The sequence below is a fragment of the Ranitomeya variabilis genome, chromosome 5, assembly GCF_051348905.1.
Source record: "Ranitomeya variabilis isolate aRanVar5 chromosome 5, aRanVar5.hap1, whole genome shotgun sequence".
Taxonomy (NCBI): domain Eukaryota; kingdom Metazoa; phylum Chordata; class Amphibia; order Anura; family Dendrobatidae; genus Ranitomeya; species Ranitomeya variabilis.
Window position 1 is genome coordinate 499760637 of NC_135236.1, and position 24499 is coordinate 499785135.

At 36.1% G+C, this 24499-nt stretch overlaps 1 protein-coding gene across 1 annotated transcript; it reads right to left on the reverse strand.

Moving 5' to 3' along the window:
* Positions 1-1239: 1239 nt before the first annotated feature.
* LOC143776365 (homeobox protein EMX1-like) lies at positions 1240-22857 on the reverse strand. Its single transcript, XM_077265679.1, has 3 exons — positions 22175-22857; positions 5882-6066; positions 1240-3172 (listed from the first exon to the last, which is right to left on the reverse strand). The coding sequence occupies exons 1-3, from the start codon at positions 22455-22457 to the stop codon at positions 3005-3007; spliced, it is 636 nt and encodes a 211-aa protein (XP_077121794.1). The 5' UTR covers positions 22458-22857; the 3' UTR covers positions 1240-3004.
* Between the last annotated feature and the right edge of the window lie 1642 nt (positions 22858-24499).

Below are 24499 nucleotides of genomic sequence, written 5' to 3' on the forward strand. Positions count from 1 at the left end.
TCTGAAGGAGAGGAAACTCTCCTTCAGGCCCTGGGAACCATATTAATGTGTAAAAGAAAGAATTAAAATAAAAAATATTGCTATACTCACCTCTCCGACGCAGCCTGCACCTTACCGAGGGAAGCGGCAGCGTTCTTTGTTTAAAATTCGCGCTTTTCTTTCCTTTACTGAAGTCCCGGCTTGTGATTGGTCGCGTGCCGACCATGTGGCCGGGACGCAACCAATCACAGCAAGCCGTGACGTAATTTCAGGTCCTTCAGGATTTTAAAATTACGTCCCGGCTTTGTGATTGGTTGCGTCGCAGTCACATGGGAGACGCAACCAATCACAGCAAGCCGTGACGTAATTTCAGGTCCTTAAGGATTTTAAAATTACGTCCCGGCTTTGTGATTGGTTGCGTCGCAGTCACATGGGAGACGCAACCAATCACAAGCCGTGACGTCACGGGAGGCTGGACACGCGCGCATTTTAAAATGGGCGCGTGTCCAGCCTCCCGTGACGTCCCGGCTTGTGATTGGTTGCGTCGCGATCAACCAATCACAAGCCGGGAGGCTGGACACGCGCGCATTTTAAAATTTTAAAATTTTAAAATGCGCGCGTGTCCAGCCTCCCGGCTTGTGATTGGTTGATCGCGACGCAACCAATCACAAGCCGGGACGTCACGGGAGGCTGGACACGCGCCCATTTTAAAATGCGCGCGTGTCCAGCCTCCCGTGACGTCACGGCTTGTGATTGGTTGCGTCTCCCATGTGACTGCGACGCAACCAATCACAAAGCCGGGACGTAATTTTAAAATCCTTAAGGACCTGAAATTACGTCACGGCTTGCTGTGATTGGTTGCGTTGCCCATGTGACTGCGACGCAACCAATCACAACGCCGGAACGTAATTTTAACATCCTGAAGGACCTGAAATTACGTCACGGCTTGCTGTGATTGGTTGCGTCCCGGCCACATGGTCGGCACGCGACCAATCACAAGCCGGGACTTCAGTAAAGGAAAGAAAAGCGCGAATTTTAAACAAAGAACGCTGCCGCTTCCCTCGGTAAGGTGCAGGCTGCGTCGGAGAGGTGAGTATAGCAATATTTTTTATTTTAATTCTTTCTTTTACACATTTTTACATTAATGTTGTTTCGATACCGATACCCGATACCACAAAAATATCGGATCTCGGTATCGGAATTCCGATACAGCAAGTATCGGCCGATACCCGATACTTGCAGTATCGGAATGCTCAACACTAATCATGACACATAGAATAGCTGGACGATGGATACTACCGGTACCCAAGGAACACTATATTGACTTACACTGGGATCCATAAGGATTCATTCAAGGTGTGTGCCTTTTTTGACTGGAAAAATAGTGCAGTTTTACATATAAAATATGATGCAATCTGCAACAGAGGGGTGAAGAAGAGGCAGCCAGCCCTCAGATGTATGGAATAAAGTAATGACAGAGAAGAGGGTAGCACTTTGGCAACTTCTATACAAATATTTCTGTATTTATAGAATATTGAGCAGTATTCTGGACTATAACGCACGCTTGATATTTTGATATCTGTGGGGAAATAAAGCAATTGATGAAATATGCATAAATACATGTACATTTTCTATAGAATACTGCTAAATCAATCCCATAATGATATTGGACTTCTCACCGCTTCTTCTATTTTAGTAAATTCTTGTGCTCCCCATGAAATAACAAATATGGAGCAATTTCATAGAATGTTCATTTTTGCCATTCCTCTGCAGGCCGTCTTCTAAATTTACGAATCAATCAAAAACAGTATGTTACCCTTTTCCATTACAACAGGCATTTGTCTCTAAAATACCCTTAGGGGTAAGACCCACTTGTCGTTATCATAAATTTCTAGTAAGAACAACAGAGGAACGGAGAACTAAAAAAATAGATGCCGCAAAATTTTCTTTCAGTTTTATGGGAAATACATTTATTTTATAAATCAGATGTGTCTTTAGATTGCATACTGCTATTGATAGACTCTACCAACATGGATGGAGCTTTGATATTGTATTAATTTTTATGAAAAGGAGTCTTCTTGTCACACTTGGTAGATAAAAAAGTGCAATTATTGTTTTGACCATGGATGACCTTAACTAAAATTCAAATTGGCTCCAATGTTAAATTAGAAAATAAACTAACAAAGCTGTAAAAGGAATAATGCATTGGAAGGTTAGGGATAGAACTTACTGCTAAATAAGAGAATTATGCACAAAGAAAATGCTGGCACTGCTGTCACACACCTCTCAGTAATAAATAACGCTTTTCCAGAGATTATTGTCAGTCATGGTGGTTCTCAACTTATGAAAGATGCACAATAAATTTTCTTCAGTAAGACATGGGTAAAAAGCGGCACTTACCACTGATGTCAATGGTGAGCGCTGCTTTTTACCTACCTCTTGCTGAAGAAAACTAAACAAGAAAATGCCACTAATGAGTGGGAGTTCTAACTACTATGTAACAAAAGATGTTATTGGCTTTTTTAGGTCTTTTTGTATTGAAATAGATTTTTTTTACTGAATTCCTGAGGAATATGTACATGCCTTAATAAATAAACTTGGTAACAACCATCAATACGTTTAATATGAATTTGTCCCCTTATATGGCCGCATCTTCCATTTTTTTAAATATATATTTACAATTGCTGTATCTCGTACACAATAGGGATTCCTGAGGTAAAAGTTTTTTTCTTATTGCTATAATCTCCTGACACTTTTCAGTCGTGTCATCTGGGTCAGCTTCCACGGCTTGTATGTTTAGACATATCACTGGAGTTCCGTCTTTACATAATTTTAGGCCAAAAATGATCGGCTAGAATATCCAGGCAAAATAAATGAAATTACAGACTTCGACTCAAGTGCATTGTCCAATGTCCATACTGCAGACAGATTTTCCGACAGAGATGTTCTCCTGCAGGTGACACCTGATTATGTGAAACGATAGTCCGTGTTCATGTAACATGTGCAGTTTATGACACAAGCAATGTCAGTCATCTGATGTGACGTCAATGTCCTTGGGGCTGTTCTGACATGTCGCCACTCTCCATCTGTTGATATGCTGGCTGCTTTTTCTTTTCTGTTGCGATTCGGGACACTCCTCTTCTAATTTTTGACGCTTGTGTTTTGTCCTTCTATTCTGAAACCACACTTTTACCTACAGAAAAACAAATTTGTAAAAAAATATAATTTATTTTAATGGCAGCTAACAATTGCAATCTGTAAAGTAACAATGTTGTGGGCTGTGAAGTGAAATTCTAAGAGGTGTTATAATTTATTTTTCTCTTAATATGCTAAACATGATGTGTGTTTTTCACCAATACCCTAAGGGTATGTGCACACGTTGCGGATTCTCTGCGGATCCGCAGCATTTTTTGCAGTGCAGAAACGCTGCAGATCCGCAATTGATTTACAGTACAATGTAAATCAATGAGAAAAAAAAATGCTGTGCACACGTTGCAGAAAATCCGCTGCGGAAACGCTGCGGTTTAAAAGAAGTAGCATGTCACTTCTTTTTTGTGAATGTGCAGCGTTTTTGTACCCATTCCATTATAGAAAACTGCAGCGGTAAAAAACGCAGCAAATCCGCAAGAAAACCGCAGCAAAAACGCACAAAAAAATGCTGTGGAAACGCACAAAAAACCGCAGGTGCGTTTTCTGACAGGAGAGACAGAATCCGCACCAGAAATTCCTAAGCCTAATCCGCAACGTGTGCACATAGCCTTAATCTGAAAAAACCCTTATCCAAAAATCTGTCAGCTCTGCTGAGAATTTATTTTTTCCTATTAAACATCTCTTAGAACTCGTTCTGCAGTCCATCTATTATTCCTCTTGGAAATAAATGAATAATATGTGAACTTTTGGCTACCATTGCACAGTTGACACTGATCAGAGGACCAATATATATAATGTTTGCATTAGAAATATTAAACCCCAATTGTACAATTTTTTCATACATTTTTTGGAATACGCGTAAATTCACATTAAGCACATTTGCTGCAAAACTTTCTATGAATAAAAATAAATCCCAGTCAATATAAGACAGAAGAAAGAGTACTCCAATAAAGCCGGTTTTGCCTCTAGCATTTTATCGTTGTTCTAGATTAAAAAAAAACAGCATGTGTTTGTATTATTTTTAAGCAACGCTTGGAGTCTGGGAGGAACCTGAAGAACCTGGAGGAAACCCACGAAAACACAGGGAGAACATAGAGACTGCTTGCAGATGTTCTTGGTGGGATTTGAACCTAGGACCCCAGCGCTGCAAGGCCAACGTGTTTCTCATAGCTTCGGTTGCTCTGCTTCTTGTTATGTAACTTTCATGAATCATTACTGTTTCCTGGGTATCCAGGACATTTATCTTGTGTGCTATTTGTTTTCACTAACTGTGTATGTATAGGTTTCATAATTATTATTCTGTTATTTATATACAACCTAACAAAGAGTTTTGAGTTTGCTTACAAATAATTATAATACAAACACATGCATTTTTTTTTCTGGATCTAGAAAAACAATAAAACACTTCAGGCAAAACAGGAACTGTTGGAGTGCTGTTCTTTCTGTTTTATATACACAGACAACAGGGTGAGCATTGGTCATCTCTCCCGAAATACATACCCTCGTTTAGAGAGCCTGAAGGAGCTGTGCTCTCTCTTTGCATCATAACTAGGCTGCATTCATCAAAATTCAGCAGACTGAAATCATCTCTGCCATCGATGAACCACCCAGAAAAGTAGTCAATAATACGATAGGAGAAATACAAATCAAAAGGTTTATATCCGTAACAGCTGCCAAAAAAACATAGACTGCTCTTGGAAGTTATATCTGGAAGGTTTTATGTACATTCACATATTATGGCCCCATATACTTTCCAACAGCCTGTTTAGCCCACGTCTATATGCCTCCAGCTAGATACAATTTTATAGACGCGTTCCTGAAACCATGTGGAATTCACAGTGATAAAGGCTTAGGATGGGTTAAAAGCTAACAAAAAAATCATTGATAGGTCTTTCTGGCACTGTCACAACTAGAGATGAGCGAATATGTTCGGAAAATGGTTGCCGAATCCGAATGTGACATATTCGTGACATATTTGTACCAGACTCATGCCGAATTTATGTTTGACGATCTGTTCCGAACATATTGGTTCATTTCTACTTCCATTGACTCCAATGACGTTCGGCTGTGTTCTGCGAATATTGCAAAAACAATATTTGGCGCCTATCAAAATCGGAAGCGAATTTTGAAAAATTCCCTCATCACTAGTCACAACCCAGAGACATGTGACCACTGGCTGCAGCATTGTCCTGAGTTGAAACAACATAACTGCATAGGCCGAGAAACAGACTGAAGTGGGGTGACAGGGGAAAATTGATGCAAGTACTACTTCTTTTATTTTTTTTAACCCATTCTGAGCCTTTTGTAAAAATGTCTTGATTTCAAGACAATCCCTTTAATTCCAACATTCAACAGATTTAGTGGAAATTAAAATATCAATATACATATTATGGAATTTTATTATTTCACTTAATGTTCAATTGAACAAGTCTATTTGTATTTCTCAGGCTAAAAGAAAAAGGGGAATTTTCATAATAGCATTGTATTAGAAAACTGAGTCTCACATAAGCATTAAGTATACAGAATATATATATATTTATTTATATAAATAAATATACATATATATATATACATATATATAAATATCTCAACATATGTGTAAATATATATATCAGATGCAGATTACACAAATACGGAATATATATATATATATATATATATATATATATATATACATATATGTACATGCATATATTCTGTGTTTGCATGATCTTCATCTGTCCCATAGAGCTTCTTGTGTCCCATGCTATACCTGGGTCTCTGTGAGGCACAAGCTGTTGGCAAGTTGTTTCCTTTCTGTCCCTACTACGTAGTGATTCTTCTCAAAGGCTCCTTCAAGTCGCAAAAGTTGGGATGGAGAGAAAGCAGTCCGTATTCTTTTAGGTTTTCGTGAAAAAGGTCCTTGAAGTAAATAGTTCTCTGGAGTATTTTCCTCACCTTTGTAAAAAAAAAAATAGAAATGTTATATCACTACATAAATGTAGAGAGAAAGAAATAACATTGATATTAGTTGAGTGAGTACATTTTCAAGAATTGTTTAAATCTTTACACAATCTAGAGATCCGGGATCTGTATGGGACCGATGCTTGGGTTCACGCTGCATTTCTTAAAATAGAATATTTGCCTATACAAAGGCAATGTCTGCCGCTGACTACAAAAACCAAAGTGTCAATGTCTTTGTATATACTGTAGAGTAGTTGCATTGAAAAGTGCAATTGACCGTGCTTTTAAGTACAGTAAGTACTGGAAGATTCCGGAAGATTCCCTATGAGTATGACGGTGTATATTTCCTAAAAGTGAATCTCAGACGTGGTGTGCACCGTAAAAATAAATGTTCTATCAAAACGTCACCAACATATTAACACCGAGAGTATAAGGTAAATGGAATCAAAGCAGCATTTACACTAATGCTTATGTTTATGTTTCTTTCCACATTTATCTTCTTTTCTCATCTTCTTTTGCCTGGTAATTCGTGCAAAAATACCTCAGTGTGGTTTATGCATTTATTGATCAATCAGTTTAGGTCTAATGCACAACAAAATGCCAAAAGAAACATCTAGACACCATTATGAACATGCCATTAATTGCCACCACAGTGTTTTGTTTCTTTAATTTTTAATTTCTCCATCCGTAAGCTATCATTAATGTATGTTCAGTATATGATTTAAAACATTTAACGTCTTCAGCCATTTTCAGCCCTGCACCAATCCGTTACCGCATCATGTGAGCATAGTTGTGACTGGCCAGCTCATCACAGCGCCTTCTGCATGTGTGTGTTACTCAGGCCATGGTCACACGGTCAGTATTTCTTGAGTATTTTACCTCAGTATGTGGAAGACAAAACCAGGAGAGGAATAATCAGAGGAAAGGTATAATAGAAATACGTGACCATTTCTGTATTTATCACCCACTCCTGGTTTTGACTTATATATACTGAGGTAAAATACTGACCAAATACTGCTAGTGTGACCGTGGCCTAATAGAAACAAGTCACCACTTCTGTATTATCACCCTCTCCTGGTTTTGGCTTATAAATACTGAGGTAAAATACTGACCAAATACTGCTAGTGTGACCGTGGCCTAATAGAAACAAGTCACCACTTCTGTATTATCACCCTCTCCTGGTTTTGGCTTATAAATACTGAGGTAAAAAACTGAACGTGTAACCCCGGCCTTATTGTAAGACTATGAGACTTTTCTGATTATTGTGATTTTGTTCTTGCTATCTTGTCCCATTTATTTGCAGAATTTACAGTAATCCATATTTTAATATGGTTCTTAGTACAGAAAAGCCTGACTCTGCACATACAACTGCAGGTTTTTTACATATGTTCTTACATGAGTTTTTACAGACTTTCTTTAGAAACCTAAAGAGAGAAAACACACCAAGAAAAAACACACAGTTCAACAGTGTCTTTAAAATCACAATGGCAGGAGTTTTTAGGAAATCACATCCACTTTGCTTGGACAGTTAAATGCAGATTTTCTGCACAAAAAAATGCAACTGAGAAAATGAACTATTTATGCTACCTAGGAACATGGCATAAAGTAGACCACGGATTCATTTTTTGTAGAACTGAAATACATTTTAAATATTCAAACTTCTACAAAATTAATCCATAATTTACTCAACAGTGTGCTTATATATATATATATATATATATATATATATATATATATATATATATATATATATAATTTTTGTTTTCATTTAATTTTTATTTATTATAGAGAGAAATGTTAGTATGTTAATATTTAAAACATTTATCTTTTAACATATACAGAAAGAAAGTATAAATATTTCACTGCATAAATATGTATATATATATATGTATATATATATATATATATATATATATATATATATATATATATATATATATATATATATATATATAGTATATGTATGAAGAATATTCATGCAGCGAAGTACTTCACTTTGCTTACCAAAAATAGAGCCAGGCCCCAAAAGTTGAAAAAATACTGCAAACTATTATTACTCAACGGTTACCCACTCTCATTAGATATAAATAAGACATGAAATAGTGAAAAAAATTATGGCATTGATGGTGCTGATAACTTCACTAAGAAAACTGCTATCATCAATAAAGAAAGATCCTTAGTTGTGATAGAAGTGTACACTTATAATTATGGACATCGCTCACACCCTCCCGGTGGTAAAATACTTAAAAGCTCATCATTTGTCATGAGCTAATGTTCAGTAGGCCAAATGGCAATCAATTTAGAACTGGTCTCCAGGGAATTCAGGTAGCCCTCAGGTCTTCAGGAACTGCCCTTCAAAGCTTCTCCCGCTAGCTACATGAATTAAGTGAACCATAAGAGGTAATTGGGCACTCAACAAATGATTAAGCTGATTGTAGCATGTCATGCACATATATCTCTATATCTCTAGTGTATATATATATAGATATATATACACACACATATACATTCATAGCATATAGTAATATTATACACGTGTGTGTATGTATATATATATATATATATATATATATATTATACATATTATTGTTATTGTTATGTTATTATGTGTTATTTTTATTTATTTATATTTTCATTGTTGTATAGTTTTACATGACTACTTCATATTAATGTGGTGCTATAATATACAAAGGAGTGTGCCAGTAAAAACTTGCAATCTACAGAATTGAGTAATACAGTTTTCTTTCAGGTACAGACTAGTAAATGAAATAGCAAAAAAGAAAAAATACTCAGCTGCTTCTTCACACATAAAATACAATGAGATTCTTTCATGACTGTGCTGTGTCATGCAAAAGCTAAATTAAAAAAAAAACAAGCACCAATTTATATTCACCATCAATGTAGCCTAATAAATACTACATCAATGACAATTGCATGGACATGTATTTCAGGCCAATATGGATGATACTACAAAGATGTAAGGTGTGGCAATATATTAGATAGAAAGACAAACAGACAGATTGGTCAATCTGTGGTGTGATATTATCATATTATTAAGAACTGGTTCCTAAATAGCTGAAATGGATGTAAAGATGGCCATAGAATTGGAAAAACATTGCAGGCACCAGCAGTCCATGTATTAGAGTAGTGATCACCCTTCTTTGCATTTTTTATTAGAAAAGAAAGAGTTTGTTAGTATTCATTTAAAGGGGCTGGCCAAAATTTTGGGAGAATTTGCAGAAAACAGGAAATGCAGTAAAAGTAGAAATTAAAAAAACTAATATATTTTTTTTAAAAATTAACGTTTCCTCATCCAATAAATACTTAATTGTCCCAGTGCTGCCACTGCTCTTTGCTAGCTGTCCTGTAGTGATGACATTCCGATTACCCTAATGTGACCACTGCAGTCAATGACTGGTCCTTATAGTTATTGTAGCATGGTCAAGATGTGACCACTAAGGCCAGTGAGGGACTGCAGCAGTAACTGAGAGTAATGAGATGTTATAACTGCATAACAGCTGGCAAACATGGGCCAAACCACTGGTGCAGCGGGCCTACATTTCTGGAGGTTTATCCGGTGAGTATAATTTAGGTTGTTATCTTAATGCATCCCAAACTATGTGGCCATTTTTTAAAAAATATTTTTAAAAATGTAAGAATTTTCCACTATTTTAATCCTTTTTTTCTCTGAAGCATTATTTTTTATCGAAATCAAAAATTTGACAAGTATTCATGAACCATCTTTCTTTAGACATATCAATGCCAACATGACTACATCCTATTGTACTGTACTATAAATCAATTTTACGTGCATTAGGCACAACATAAAAATAAATATAAATAAGTATAGCTGGTTTACTAAGTCTGGCTTGCTGAGTTATTCCGGTTATTCTTCCCTATATAATGTAGGAATTGATTTGTGCGTAATAAAATCTACTTTCCTGAGAAGACAAGGCAGATCTCTGTCTATAGGTGGAGCACGATTTATGTGAATATGATTATATACGTGTAAAACTGCTCTCATAATAGGCGAATAATACAAGGATAATATAGATATACTTTTATTCCCTATTAGGGCACAGTCAGATGGACAACAATCACATGGCAATACTCAGACTGGCTGGCGGCTCTCCTGACCATACAGGCTGGTACGCTCAGGACAGGAGAGCTGCCAGCCAGTCCATGCACTGCGATGTGATCACCGTCTGTTATCCGGCCGTCTGACTGCGCCCTTATAGGCAGAGCAATAAGAGTCTGTTATAACAGCTGGATGTAGAAAAGTTCTCAAGTAAAATACCCATACCTATAACACAGTAAACAAAACTATACTAAACGCTTGCCAATAATGTTATTAAATTGATGTTGAGACATATTTGCTTATCATCTTATCATATGGACCATTAACATTTCAAGAAAACTATGTACAAAAAAATGCAATCAGATAAAAATATTCAGGAGACATGTATTGTCAAATATATGTAGAAAAGAACTAAAACGTTATTGACTATTTTTACTCTTTGCCGTAAACTTGCCAGACGAAGGTGTCATTTTCCTGCCTAGCAAATAAAAATATCCCACCTTTAATAGTTTTATCTTTTTTTTACATAAAAGTATTTATTCTCACATGTAGGAAAGATGTTACTTTTCACAGTCGTATTATCTGGACCTGGATACATTTCATATCATTGGACCTATGATATCATTCACAACCATTTTATAAGAAATATTACGTTTATCCTACACACGATCACTACTAAGGGGGTAAGAAGATGACCCGTGATTCTCACTGTAAATTAGGAGAATGTTAGGTGCTGTTAATACCATATGCTCGTCAATAAGTCCCACCATTTGTTAATGTTTCTGTCTGCACCTAATGAGCAGCAGGTTAACCTTCCATGCAGCGGGGATACGCTTATTTTTCACATTCATTATCAATTTCATAATTGGCAAATTCTATTTTTAATACTTAACAGTTAATATTTTGCAATGTCTTCGAATGATGTAATTATTGTTACAATTGCTTGTAATTGTTCATGTCTAGAAAAATAAATGTTTCACGCAGACAATCCTTTAAGTCAACAATCAGATAACCTGGGAGATGACACAGCTAAACGCACTACACTAGGGGTCATGTGTCAATTGGGAAACGACAACCTGATAGAGTAAATGAGTCAGTAAATATAATGGTCAGATCGTTAAAGATATACTCATTTTTATTTTTCTTTCAGAACAATTTTTTGCGTAAAAATTTACTAATAAAATGGAAAAATATTGACTTGTAACACTGTAGAGACTAGGTGGCGAAAATAAATTAAATATGAGAATGACAAAAAGGGGCCTGAAAAATCAGTACATACATACAGTAGTAAATGTAAAATGAATACGCAATTATAATACATAGAAAAGAATGTACATTCATAAACGGGATAGAAAGGAGACCATATCCACACAGAAATATGAGCTGTTAACTACATGGATAAGTAGTAATACGTAGTAAGTAAATAATCTACACTGACAGGTATATTATAGAAGGGCAGAGTGAAGTAAAACCCAGTTAAGAGAAGTTTCACCTCATCTATCCCCATGAATAAGCGCTATAGGCGAAACGTACATCAGGGTTATACTGCATTTCATGGTTTATATTTCAATTTTTGAGTGATTTTTATGTTTGTTGGCTATTTTAAGTACTTTTGGTGTTTCTACCCTCCCTGCTCTCTGCTAGGATTTACTTTATACTGCCTTTTATACTGTCATATGTCAGTGTCTATAGTAACTATAGTAAGTGCAGGGGTTGCAATCACCCTGGAGCCTAAGGGGTCCAAAAGGTCCATTTGGCCAATATGAAAAGACCTGTTATAGCTGAGGGTCCTGTTAAAGATTTCGTATTGAGGCCCATAAGCTTCATGCTACACCACTGATCAGTGTACACTAATATGTACACTGTATCCATGTTATTTGTGTCTCAGTTTGGGTTGTGTTGCATCCCATGATTTACATTTACCTTTTGTCCTGTTTTCCAGGCTTACTGGCTGTTAAGTGTATATTTTGGGCGTTTTTACACTCCCTGCCTTTTACTGGGTTTTACTTCACACTGCTCCTATATAATATACCTGTCAGTGTAGATTATTTATTTACTATGTGTTACAACTTATCCATGTAGTTTGCAGCTCATGTTTCTGTGAGGACGTGCCCTTTATATTGGCCTGTTTTTTTAATGTACATTTTTCATATTTATTGTAATAAATGTATGCGTTTTTGCAATGTTTTTTTTTACATATTTTTTTGCAGAATTTTTTCCCACTCATTAGTATAGGTGAAATCTGCAGACAAAACGTGAAAGAATTATGTATTGTGACTGCCCTTCATATTGAAAAATATAGTTGACAATGGCTTTCTTAATAATTGTATTGAAAAAAGTATATAGCAAGATGTATGATGTGATATGACATGATGACTTATGTATAGGACATATGTTTGGCAGAATCTTTTAAGCAGTCCTGTTGATCAGAAGGAGAGTGATAGGAACCTACCCTTGACATGTCATATAAGGTTAGCTGAATAATATGGTGTATTTATTTGTTCCCAGTTTGGATAACATAAGGTGCAGTCATAGGGATAGATTTTAGTAACCTTCAATAGCTTCATACATATGATTGTGTCACAAATCGGTTTGCACTCATGAAGACAATATGAGTAGTGGAGAAAATTAACAATATTTTTGCACTGTGCTGAAAAGCAGCCAACCTTAGCATTAAAAGGGCACAGAGTAATCAATGGCATACCTGTCAATCTACCCTAGTATTTCTCCAGAATTTCCAGTTTTGCATCTGGACCCAAGAGGATTAGTGAACTAGAACACACAATTGTCCTCCATCAGACATTGGATGGGATATATGTTAGATTGACCAAACAATGAGTAGACAATGTATGAGTCTCACTACTGCCTTCAACTGGTTAAACATAGGTCATTTACCCATGGATGGTTTTTAGTGATGAGTGAGAGTGCTCGGATAATAATGTGTTATCCGAGCATGTTTGGGTGTTTTCCGAGTATGTTAGGCGTGCTCGAATATTATGTTCGGGTCCCTGCGCTTGCATGATTCGCGACAACACATCCAGGGATTGCCTGTGTGTTAGGCAACATGCAGCCGCAGGGTCTCGAACATAATATTCAAGCACGCCCAAGATACTCGGATAACACCTGAGCATGTACGCTCATCACTAATAGTTTTCTATAGTAGGGGGCATAGAATTTGGGAGGAAATTTTGGCATCTCAATAACCTACTTTCTCATTAAACATATTTTTCGTTTTAGCTATCTCTGCTATGAAATGTCACATCGACAAAACACAAAGGAATTAGTTTACAAGTAAGTAAACAGTGAAAGAAAAATGAAGTACATGACAAACAAAGGAAACTTTTGGACATTTTGTAAAGTGCGTAGAAAAAGCAATGTGAGTTAAAATTGTACAATGTGCAAAGAAGTGATCGGAAACCTCTTATTCTGCTATCATATTGACTACGTTAGAAGACAGCTGCCATTGGTGGATGGAGGAGCATTTATTAAAGATTGTTGGTACAGTGATACAGTTTGTCAGAAGTTCAGAAAGGTGGAGCTTTTTGGACTTGGAGTGAGCATTCGGTTGCCTGTATGTAATTACCCGTCACATAAATAGCAGGTTCTGCTTCTGGGTAGCAGGGAAGTAAAATAAGTCATTATGTGAATGGTAGTTATCAAGCATTGCTTAGAATTATAGTTAATGTTTCACATAAATGTTAGGTGCTGATCAGGCCGGTTGGTAAACAATTAGTGGATTAGCACATACCTCTACCCACAATGCATCATGTGGCCCGGTAGAATAAACCTGAGGCACATGGTGTCATGGATACTTTTGTTAAACATAGGGAAAACAACCTGATTTTCCTTCTTGATTCATCTAGCTCTACATTGACCACTTTACACCCCGAGGGACTGTGCATTTACTAAAGTCTTATCATTTTATGTTAAATGAACAAGATTGGACTTGCTGGCATGCCACTCTAGTACGCCAAATAGTTGCTTCAATAATTGTATATCTTTCTATAACTATGCCACTGTGACTGCTCCAATACCTGAGCAGTATCACTCCTCCGAGCCAACAGCAAATATATAGACAGACAAGAGGAATGTCACTAATATTTCAGAGAACAGTATGGAATCGTCCAATGCAGCTTTACGGCAGACTTTCTGCCATGGGACAGGTTTACGGAGAATAAACTGCCCACACAACCCTGTTTAGTAGGTCCACAAGGAATGGTCCCCAAGGGCAAGCTTGGCATAAATCATGTAAATGATCCAGTAAACTGTCCTGCATTTATTATAAAATAATGTTTCAACCCACTAAGTAACAAGGTACAAAGACCATTTTTCCTGGTCTTATGTGAACTCCATATGGCAGTTTTATATGGACACGGTATTATTTGTATACCAAATCTTGAATGATGGTACTATGTGAGCACTGTATGGTAGATTTAATTGGATACTGTATGGCAATATCATATGGACTGTAATGTGAGCACTGTAGTTTTACATGGAAACTGTAAGGCAACATCATCAGGACACTTGATTCATGTCTTATGTAAACACTGTATTATATTATTTTTATAGATATTGTATATACAATATAATCTGGACACTTAAGCTATTGAATGAGGGCCTGTATGGTAGTTTTACATAAATACTGTATGGCACTATCATATTGACTGTAGAGCATTGAATGATGTTCTTATGTGAGCACTGTATAGTAGTTTTACATGAATACTGTGAGGCACTATTATATGGACCGTAGAGCTTTGAATGAAGGTACTATGCGAGCATTGTATGGGAGTTTTACATGAATACGGTAAGGCACTATTATATGGACCATAGAGCTTTGAATGAAGGTACTATGCGAGCATTGTATGGGAGTTTTACATGAATACTGTGAGGCACTATTATATGGACAGTAGAGCTTTGAATGAAGGTACTAAGCGAGCATTCTATGGGAGTTTTGCATGAATATTGTGAGGCACTATTATATGGACCGTAGAGCTTTGAATGAAGGTACTATGCGAGCATTGTATGTGAGTTTTACATGAATACTGCAAGGCACTATTATATGGACCGTAGAGCTTTGAATGAAGGTACTAAGCGAGCATTGTATGGGAGTTTTACATGAATACTGTAAGGAACTATTATATGGACTGTAGAGCTTTGAATGAAGGTACTAAGCGAGCATTGTATGGGAGTTTTACATGAATACTGCAAGGCACTATTATATGGACCGTAGAGCTTTGAATGAAGGTACTATGCGAGCATTGTATAGGAGTTTTACATGAATACTGTAAGGCACTATTATATGGACCGTAGAGCTTTGAATGAAGGTACTAAGCGAGCATTGTATGGGAGTTTTGCATGAATACTGTAAGGAACTATTATATGGACCGTAGAGCTTTGAATGAAGGTACTATGTGAACACTGAATGGTAGTTTTACATGAATACTGTAAGGCACTATTATATGGACTGTAGAACTTTGAATGAAGGTACTATGTGAGCATTGTATGGTAGTTTTACATGAATTCTTTATGGCACTATCAAATTGACTGTAGGCCATTGAATGATTGTCTTATGTGAGCAAAGTATGGTAGTATTAAAAAGAATCTATATGGCAATATAACCTTGTCTCTGGGTTATTGAATGATGGTCTTATGTGAGCATTGTATGGTAGTTTTACATGGAAACTGCACGGCAACATCATCAGAACACTTGAGCATTGAATGATGGTCTTATCTTATGTAAACGCTATGTTATATTTTTATGTAGATATTGTATGACAATATAATTTGAACTCTTGAGGTATTAAATGATGGACTTATCTGAATATTACATAATAGTCTTATGTGGATACTGTGTGACAACATCATCTGGACAGTAGGGCATTGAATGATGGCCTTATGTAAACAGTATATGGTAGTTTTACATGGACATTATATGGCAATATTATTGGTACATTGAGCATTGAATGATGGCTTTATGTGAATACTATATGGTAGTTATTTGTGGACACTATATGGCAATATGATCTGGACGCTAGTGTATTAAATGATGTTCTTATGAGAGCATCATATGGTAGTTTTTACAAGGATATGGTATGGTAATGTTATCTGGACACTGGACACTTGCAAGCTTGTACTTTAAGGTGTCAATATATAAAGTAATTCTAATTACATTTATATTCAATACTTTCTTATTATTATTATTATTATTAGCCTGTTCAAACATGAAGAAATTCCTAAAATAGGCACTAAAACTACAAAGCTGGATTATATTGGCTAACAGTTCTCTCTAACATACCATAGTTGTATTGCTTGGGCTGAGACTAGCAGTTTGGCTTTGCATTTAATGTATATGTGTACAACACAAAAAAATTACAATATTTATAACATGACAATAACTTTTCTATGTCCGATTAAGATTACTTTTTTGCATTGCAGTAAAATCTAATAGTTTTGGTTTGGCTTTTTCCATTTCTGTTCTCATTTCTCAATCCTAATGGAAATTATTACAATTTTAAGGTTTTCTGGAGTTGAGGCATTGAAAATTAATTAAAAAAAATGCTAAAAAAATAGATTATTTTTATGGCTTAGATATTTAATAGCGTAAGGCCATTATTTATTTATTTGACTGTTACGACCCCCAATAATTATTTTTTTATTTTATTTTGCGGACAGCAGTGCAGATCCTTATACACAAAGTACAAATCTTTCTTAAATTAAATAAGTGCACATATCATGTCCATATTATTCCAAGGGATTCACATCCAGGTGAAATAAAATATTGCAAGTGAAAATCTTTATCGCTAAAATGAAAAGGTTTTCATGACTAATCTTTTTAACCCTCCTGTTACATGATGATTATTTTATATAGCACCGCCATATTCTGTGACAGTGTATATTGTAAAGCATTTACAGGTAATACATTGATAAACGACAACGCTGTGTACAAAATATAGATTCGGCCACTTTCACTTCACCATAGTCTCCCATATAGAGAAGTATACATGATTTAAGTCCAGTTTATTTGTAGTGATACAAGGACCGGATATTGCAGTCGTCATATGGACCTTAAAATCGTATTGTGGTTGTGTGAATCCAAACTTCAGGATGGTTTTTCTCGTAAAAGATTTCTAGCTATACAGAAAACATTTATAAACAATATAAATAACATTTTTTTGCAATTAATTTTAGCCGTAACCACTAGGCCATAGTTGATATTGAGAAAAAAGCTATAAACTGTAAAAAAGTGAAATTATTGAAAATGATAGAGCCAACTGTTTTTACCAATTATAAATGAAAACGCACCCTGGTTAGAATTTTATTCTAAGTAATGTCACAAGGTATTGCAATAGACAAAGTGTTTCTCACACCTAATTATGCTGATCTTAGGTAATTACAGAGAACTTACAAGCAAACAGATGATGGGGATTTACTTTGCTTGTGCTAAGCCCACAGTGAAAGTGATTATATGATTTTAGTGAATCATCCATTTCTACTTTCCTTCTGGTTCACTTGGATTCTACTCATATAAATATTTACAAATCACTCACAGCACAAAGCTACTGCTGCTATGCCACAGAATGATGGTGGATAGATAGATAGATAGATAGATAGATAGATAGATAGATAGATAGATAGATAGATAGATAGATAGATAGAACAGACAGACAGACAGACAGACAGACAGACAGACAGATAGATAGATAGATAGATAGATAGATAGATATGGGATAGATAGATAGATAGATAGATAGATAGATAGATAGATAGATAGATAGATATAGATAGATAGATAGATAGATAGATAGATAGATAGATAGATAGATAGATAGATAGATAGATAGATAGATAGATAGATAGATCGATCGATCGATCGATAGATAGATAGATAGATAAGGGATAGACAGAGATAGATAGATAGATAGATAGATAGATAGATAGATAGATAGATAGATAGATAGATAGATAGATAGATATAGATAGATAGATATGGGATAGACAGATGGATAGATAGATATAGGATAGATAGATCGATAGATAGATATGGGATAGACAGATGATAGACAGATAGATATGGGATAGACAGACAGATAGATAGATAGATAGATAGATAGATAGATAGATATGGGATAGACAGACAGATAGATAGATAGATAGATAGATAGATAGATAGATAGATAGATAGATATGGGATAGACAGATAGATAGATAGATAGATAGATAGATAGATAGATAGATAGATAGATAGATATGGGATAGACAGATGGATAGATAGATAGATAGATAGATAGATAGATAGATAGATAGATAGACAGCATATGGTGGCTCAGTGGATAGCATTGCAGCGCTGGAGTCGTGGGTTCAAATCCCACCAAGGACAAAATCTGCAAGGAGTTTGTATGTTCTCTCCGTGTTTCCGTGGGTTTCCTCTGGGTCCTCCAGTTTCCTCCCACATTCCAAAGACATACTGATAGGGGATTTAGATTGTGAGCCCCAACGGGGACAGTGATGATAATGTGTGCAAACTATAAAGCGCTGCGGAATATGTTAGCGCTATATAAAAATAAAGATTATTATTATTATAGACCAATACTTTGTGTTTTCCCTCTAATTATTCCCCAGTGTAGCCATGCATAGTCCTCCAGCCACTAGGCCATTAGTACTGTGCAGTAAGGTTTTTTGAGCTTTGTGAATTTTTGATGAAACACATAAGCACTCAGGTCAGATTGCCAGCTCGGTGCGGGAGCTTGTGGGCTTCGGACAGAACAGATATCTTTAGAAGAATATCTACCTAAGACTCACAGTGAAAAATGCATCCTGCAGATTTGAAAATTTGAAGCACCAACTCGAATCCACAGAGAATTTACTGCCACATATTAATAAGATTTGCTTTCTAGAACCTTCACCGAATCTGCAAAGTATAATCCTGGCCCCAGGGCCTGATATTTCCATATTCACAGGTTCCCATGCAATATCCCCACTAACCGTTTGTCCTGATCATCTTGATAAGCTGTATATTTGGATTGTAGGCTTTCCTGGGACAATACATACAGGGGACATTACACAATGGCGCCTTTCAGCTGTCATAGGGGGCTCATCTGTGTACACTGGAATAACCCCTTGTGAAATGTGAGACCTTTATATGAACATATCTGTTTGCCCTTATTGATATGGCCATATAGTCACAAAAATGTTACTCCTTGTACTCTAATTGTCAGTGACAAACCTTACACCCTTGTATGTGCTTCTATATGCTATATACTATAATCAAGGCATAATGCAGCGACCTAATCCTGATAGGAGGAGTTACACAGGAAATTCCCAGTTATAAAATGGCGTGCAGAAGGTAAAACAGTAGCGTTATCCATTTGTAACCATATTTTCAACCCTTTTTTGAAGTTCATAATATATATATACATTTCTTGCATGTATTGCTAGAAATGGCATTGAAAAGTGATATCCCACTGGTTTCTGTTTGTCCGTGGCATCAAGATTAATTTTTTTGTGCTTCAACTGATCATAACATATATCAAAACAGCATCAGTTGTCATTTGGTTTCTGTACCACGTTTTACTGTAAAACCGGTGAGCTGGATAATAAAATGTAATGTAACAATTTCTGACCCGCCACTGTCAGCGCAAACACTGGGACATCAAATGAATAGGGACGATCCTATTGAAATCTATGAGATTCGTTCCTACATCAGTTTTTCTTTGGCAATTTTGTAGCACAATAGAATTTTTTTCAAAAAGCAGCCAGCTGGAGAAAAGGAATCTAGGCCTCCTTGGTGCCTGGGATTAAACAATGACATTTTTAAATGTTTATCAGGTAGATCAAGAATTAATTTGATATTTTTGGGGTTATAAATATATATATACGGTACATATGTTATTTTTTATATACATAATTCACAATAAAAGCATTTATTATATAATTCTAGTCCAATAATTTTATAATTCTAATACCATCATTTTTTTTATCAGTACATAGTGCTGCAAGAACCAAACAAAAAATATACATATATGTATATATTTATGCATTTTTGTACACACACACACATATATATATATCTACACACACATAACGTATATATATATATATATATATATATATATATATATATATATATATATATATATCTTGAAAAAGAAAGAAATAGTGCTAAATACTGAAGGACTGAAAATTCACTATACTGATGTATTTTTACAATAATAATAATAATCTTTATTTGTATATAGCGCTAACATATTCCGCAGCGCTTTACAGTTTTGCACACATTATCATCATTGTCCCCGATGGGTCTCACAATCTAAATAACATCTCTTTCCTATACTTGTTACTACTTTAGTATTTGGAAAATGGAATTGACTATAATAATAGATACACATTTCCTCTTGAATGTAAAAAATCTGAAAAGACCTGTTTCATATAGGTCTAGATACATAGTGTAGCCAAATGTACATATTATCTCTATAAAGGTGGAATGTTGTTATATTAGTCATAGACAGATACAATGTTATACTCACATATGCATAAATCTCTTTTTTGAATTAGCGAACTAGATATCACATTCCTGCATTACCTGAAATTAGGTACTGGACGTCTAATGTGGTGTAGAGTATGGACTTCACCGATTCCAAGGCTCCTAATATATATGCATTTATTAACTATATATATACTCAGTAAATGGTAAATGTTAAACACTTCTAACAAATAATTAAATGAATATATATTAGGAGACTTTTAAACTGGAAAGTCCATACTATGTATATTTGTAAATATATATATAGCGAAAGAGTTAGATATAATGTATCTATATGTGTATATATATATATATATATATATATATATATATATATATATATATATATATATACATTTTAACTAATAAGTGCCATGAGAAAATTAAAGGTTCAATGAAATGAAAGTTCCCTCCATGTATTTGGTTGCTTGTCAACATGAATTCCTTTGCTATGTTATCAACATAAAAAACAGTCTAGCATTCTTTATAGCTATCTACAATACATATCAATACATGTAACCTTAATATCTACTATCTGCCTGTGTATTTATCGATATGTGCCTCTCTATTTCATTTTGTCTATGTTCAATACGCTATCATCTGTCCTCTATCTATCTAGAAAATCAGAAAAAACAGGCAGCATTCCAAAAATAAAGTGAAAAACCCTGGCTTTACTGATCCGTAAGCAACAATGTTTCTGCAGATTTCTCTGCCTTTCTCGAGCTATCTATCTATCTCTCCCATATCTATGTCTATCTATCTCATATCTATCTATCTATCTATCTATCTATCTATCTATCTCTCCCATATCTATCTATCTATCTATCTATCTATCTATCTATCTATCTATCTATCCCATACCTATCTATCCCATATCTATCTATCTATCTCTCCCATATCTATCTATCTATCTATCTATCTATCTATCTATCTATCTATCTATCTAATATTTTTCTCCCCAGGTCTGTGATTCCACTTTCTTGCAGGGGACGCTCACATCCGATGGTGCTGACATATACAGTGGGGCTGTGCTGTGATCTGCCATTCCACTAGCCCAGTATGTGGAGCTCCGCAGGTTGGCAGGGTGTTAATTACAATCTGTAAGGTGTGACACTGATCTGCGCCATTTCCCTGTGCTTGTACTGATAGAGATGAGTCTGTCAGTTCATTAGCAGTAACTTCCAGGAATCAGCATTTCCACCATACGGTTCATCGTGCTGTAAAATGGGGATTTATTACTCTAAGAAAACCTCCACTGAGAAACGAGTTAATACTCTGTAGAAAGCAGTAAATTGAGAATATTATTTAACCCCAGCCTACATTTGGGTGAGGGGTCTGGGCCAGGCGTTTCAGTACCTCCACCCTTGATGGTATCTGTAGGTGACCTACATAACATATTTTATCACCAATGTCTGTCCATGATCTAATATAATCTAGCTAAGCTGCACACATTTGTGGGGGGCTTCCCCACACGGACCCCCTTTGCCCCCTGTGGCAGGACTCACCTGGCAGTCGGTGCCGTAGGATCCAAGGGCAGAAGCTGAGCGGGTCCCTGTGCAGAATGCGGTGCTGTGGGATGCCCAGGGTGTGCCCATAAGGATTGGGAGGCGGCTCTGGGAAGACCAAATCTGGGGCCCCCAGAAGACGGATCCCTGGGCGAAGAGGGGCAGGAGGCAAGCCTGGCTCTGGGTACTTGAGGGCAGTCGGTCTGAGAGGCTCCTCTGGACTTCGGTCTGGACCCACTAAAGCCTCAATAGAGAAGCCTTTCCTGGCTGGAGGCAGGAACATGGTGCTGCCCCTGGGGCAGGTTACTGGAGGCAGGGGGTGGAGGGCATCACCCAGTAGCACCTGTAGTAGAATCCTGGGCCAGTTCCTACAGTGTACCAGCTCTCATGGAGTCAGAGATCAATTCTCCTAAAATCCTGGAGGCACTTGTAAGATGTAGAAGAGGACTTCACCCCCTGTGCAATGATTCTGGCCAGGTCTTGACTTTATGATGGTGTCCTCCTCCAGGAACTAGAACATGGTCTTCTGGAAAGTCGCTCCACTGGACAAATGTATGTAGCAGTCATATATATATATATCTATTGTATCAGATATGGGCACACACTGACCACAAGGACTAGAAGGCAGCAAGTAGAGAAAGCAGGAGAATGGAGGGAGTGAGTGGAGGCCAGTGAGTGGGATGTGTTTGCTTCTGACTGCTCTCCTCCTCTTATCTGCCCTCAGCTCCAGTCACACCAATAGCACAGAGGCTGGGAGGTGCAGCAGACACATGTCACCCATGCTGGAAAGTCTCCTAGACTCCTACCTGCTGCAGGTTGTCACCAGGTCCTGGTAATTATCATCTGCCCCCACAGACCATGAGATATAATCTATAGAATGCTCTGCTAGCAATGTTCTGCGAACAGCTCTGATCGCAGCAGTCCTGAGCATACAGAAGAAACTAGGGTTAGATATATAGCAATATGGTATATATCCAGGTCTGCACAGGCAGCCTATATACATTGAAGTTTACTGTATTTCATCCTGAAATAATACCAAATATAATCGGTCCTCTTAGAACCAACGATATATAATACATAATGCTATGAAAGAAAATACCATTACATGTCACATAATGTATTCTGATAGTCATTTATGCCATCATTAGGGTCACATGTAAATATGGTTAATATTTAATATTATTATTTAACAGTAAATATGGTTAATATGGTTAATAGCTGATTACTAGCACACACTGAAATAGAAGACGAGAAGTATGAACCCGGTATAGTCTGTTCAAAGGAAAATTCAGGGACATTTATGTGGAAGAAAAGGGGGAAAAAAGTGTAGTAGTAATAATAATAATATTATTATTATTATTTATAATAATGATAATTATTATTATGGATGTGACTATTATAGCTATTATTAAACTTCATTATCATCAGGATTTAGGATGCAGTTATAGTGCATATAATGGGCGCTTATCACTATTTGCTGGCATAAAGTATCATCAGATTTTCCGGTGCCAGAGCTGCCAGTTATTTGGTGGCACGGAGCTAAGCAGAAGTCTCTAGATCGTTAGATCATAAATTAAGAGATCAGGAAATGAAGTGATAAGGCTTTTTCTAGTAGTGTAATGCCACAAGGATTTGTGTAATTGTCTTAATAAATGTGCGATCATCTCAACGTTATCCTATAAACGAATGTACAATAGGAATAACATCAACGACACCTTTATAAATAGGACTGGCACCTCTATTTCATACTGAATTGTTATGGGGTTTCATAGTTTACAATTAAGGCAATATTTTTAGATTATAATATCCAAGTTATTGAATGAAAATAAATTATCGTAAAAAAAATCAACAATTTGAACCGATCCTTCACACCAGAAATACATGAACACTAAGTAACAATGTGACACAGTGGGTGTAATGGACAATTAATCTGGACTTATATAATCCATTTATTAATTCTATGTTTTTACATTTTTGATGATCATTAAATGTTAAGTGGTATGTCTTAATATTTGTCTCATATTATCAATGCATCAAATCTATTATCTATCCCATATCTATCTATCTATCTATCTATCCCATATCTATCTATCCATGAAATTAATTGATGCAAATTTAAATAAACGGTATGTGCACTTATTTGTTGCATGAAAAAGGTTCTGACCATTAAATTAAATGTCACCACATGGGCCAGTCCTATTTATTTTTTGAAGTATTGCCTTCTATCTATCTAGAGATTAAAAAAAAACAGAAGCAGCACGTCAATTGCAAAAGTTATGGTTTAACAGCATACAATGGCGAGTTTTGGTTCAAGATGAGAACCTT

What these genes read in the sequence shown, in the direction of transcription:
- LOC143776365 (XM_077265679.1), bottom strand. Translation starts at nt 22,457, where the DNA reads ATGTTCCTGCCTCCAGCCAGGAAAGGCTTCTCTATTGAGGCTTTAGTG. An exon ending in CCTACGGCACCGACTGCCAG is followed by an intron (nt 6,067 to 22,174) that starts GTGAGTCCTGCC and finishes TTTTTTACAAAG; the next exon opens with GTGAGGAAAATACTCCAGAG. An exon ending in TGTGCCTCACAGAGACCCAG is followed by an intron (nt 3,173 to 5,881) that starts GTATAGCATGGG and finishes GTTTTTCTGTAG; the next exon opens with GTAAAAGTGTGGTTTCAGAA.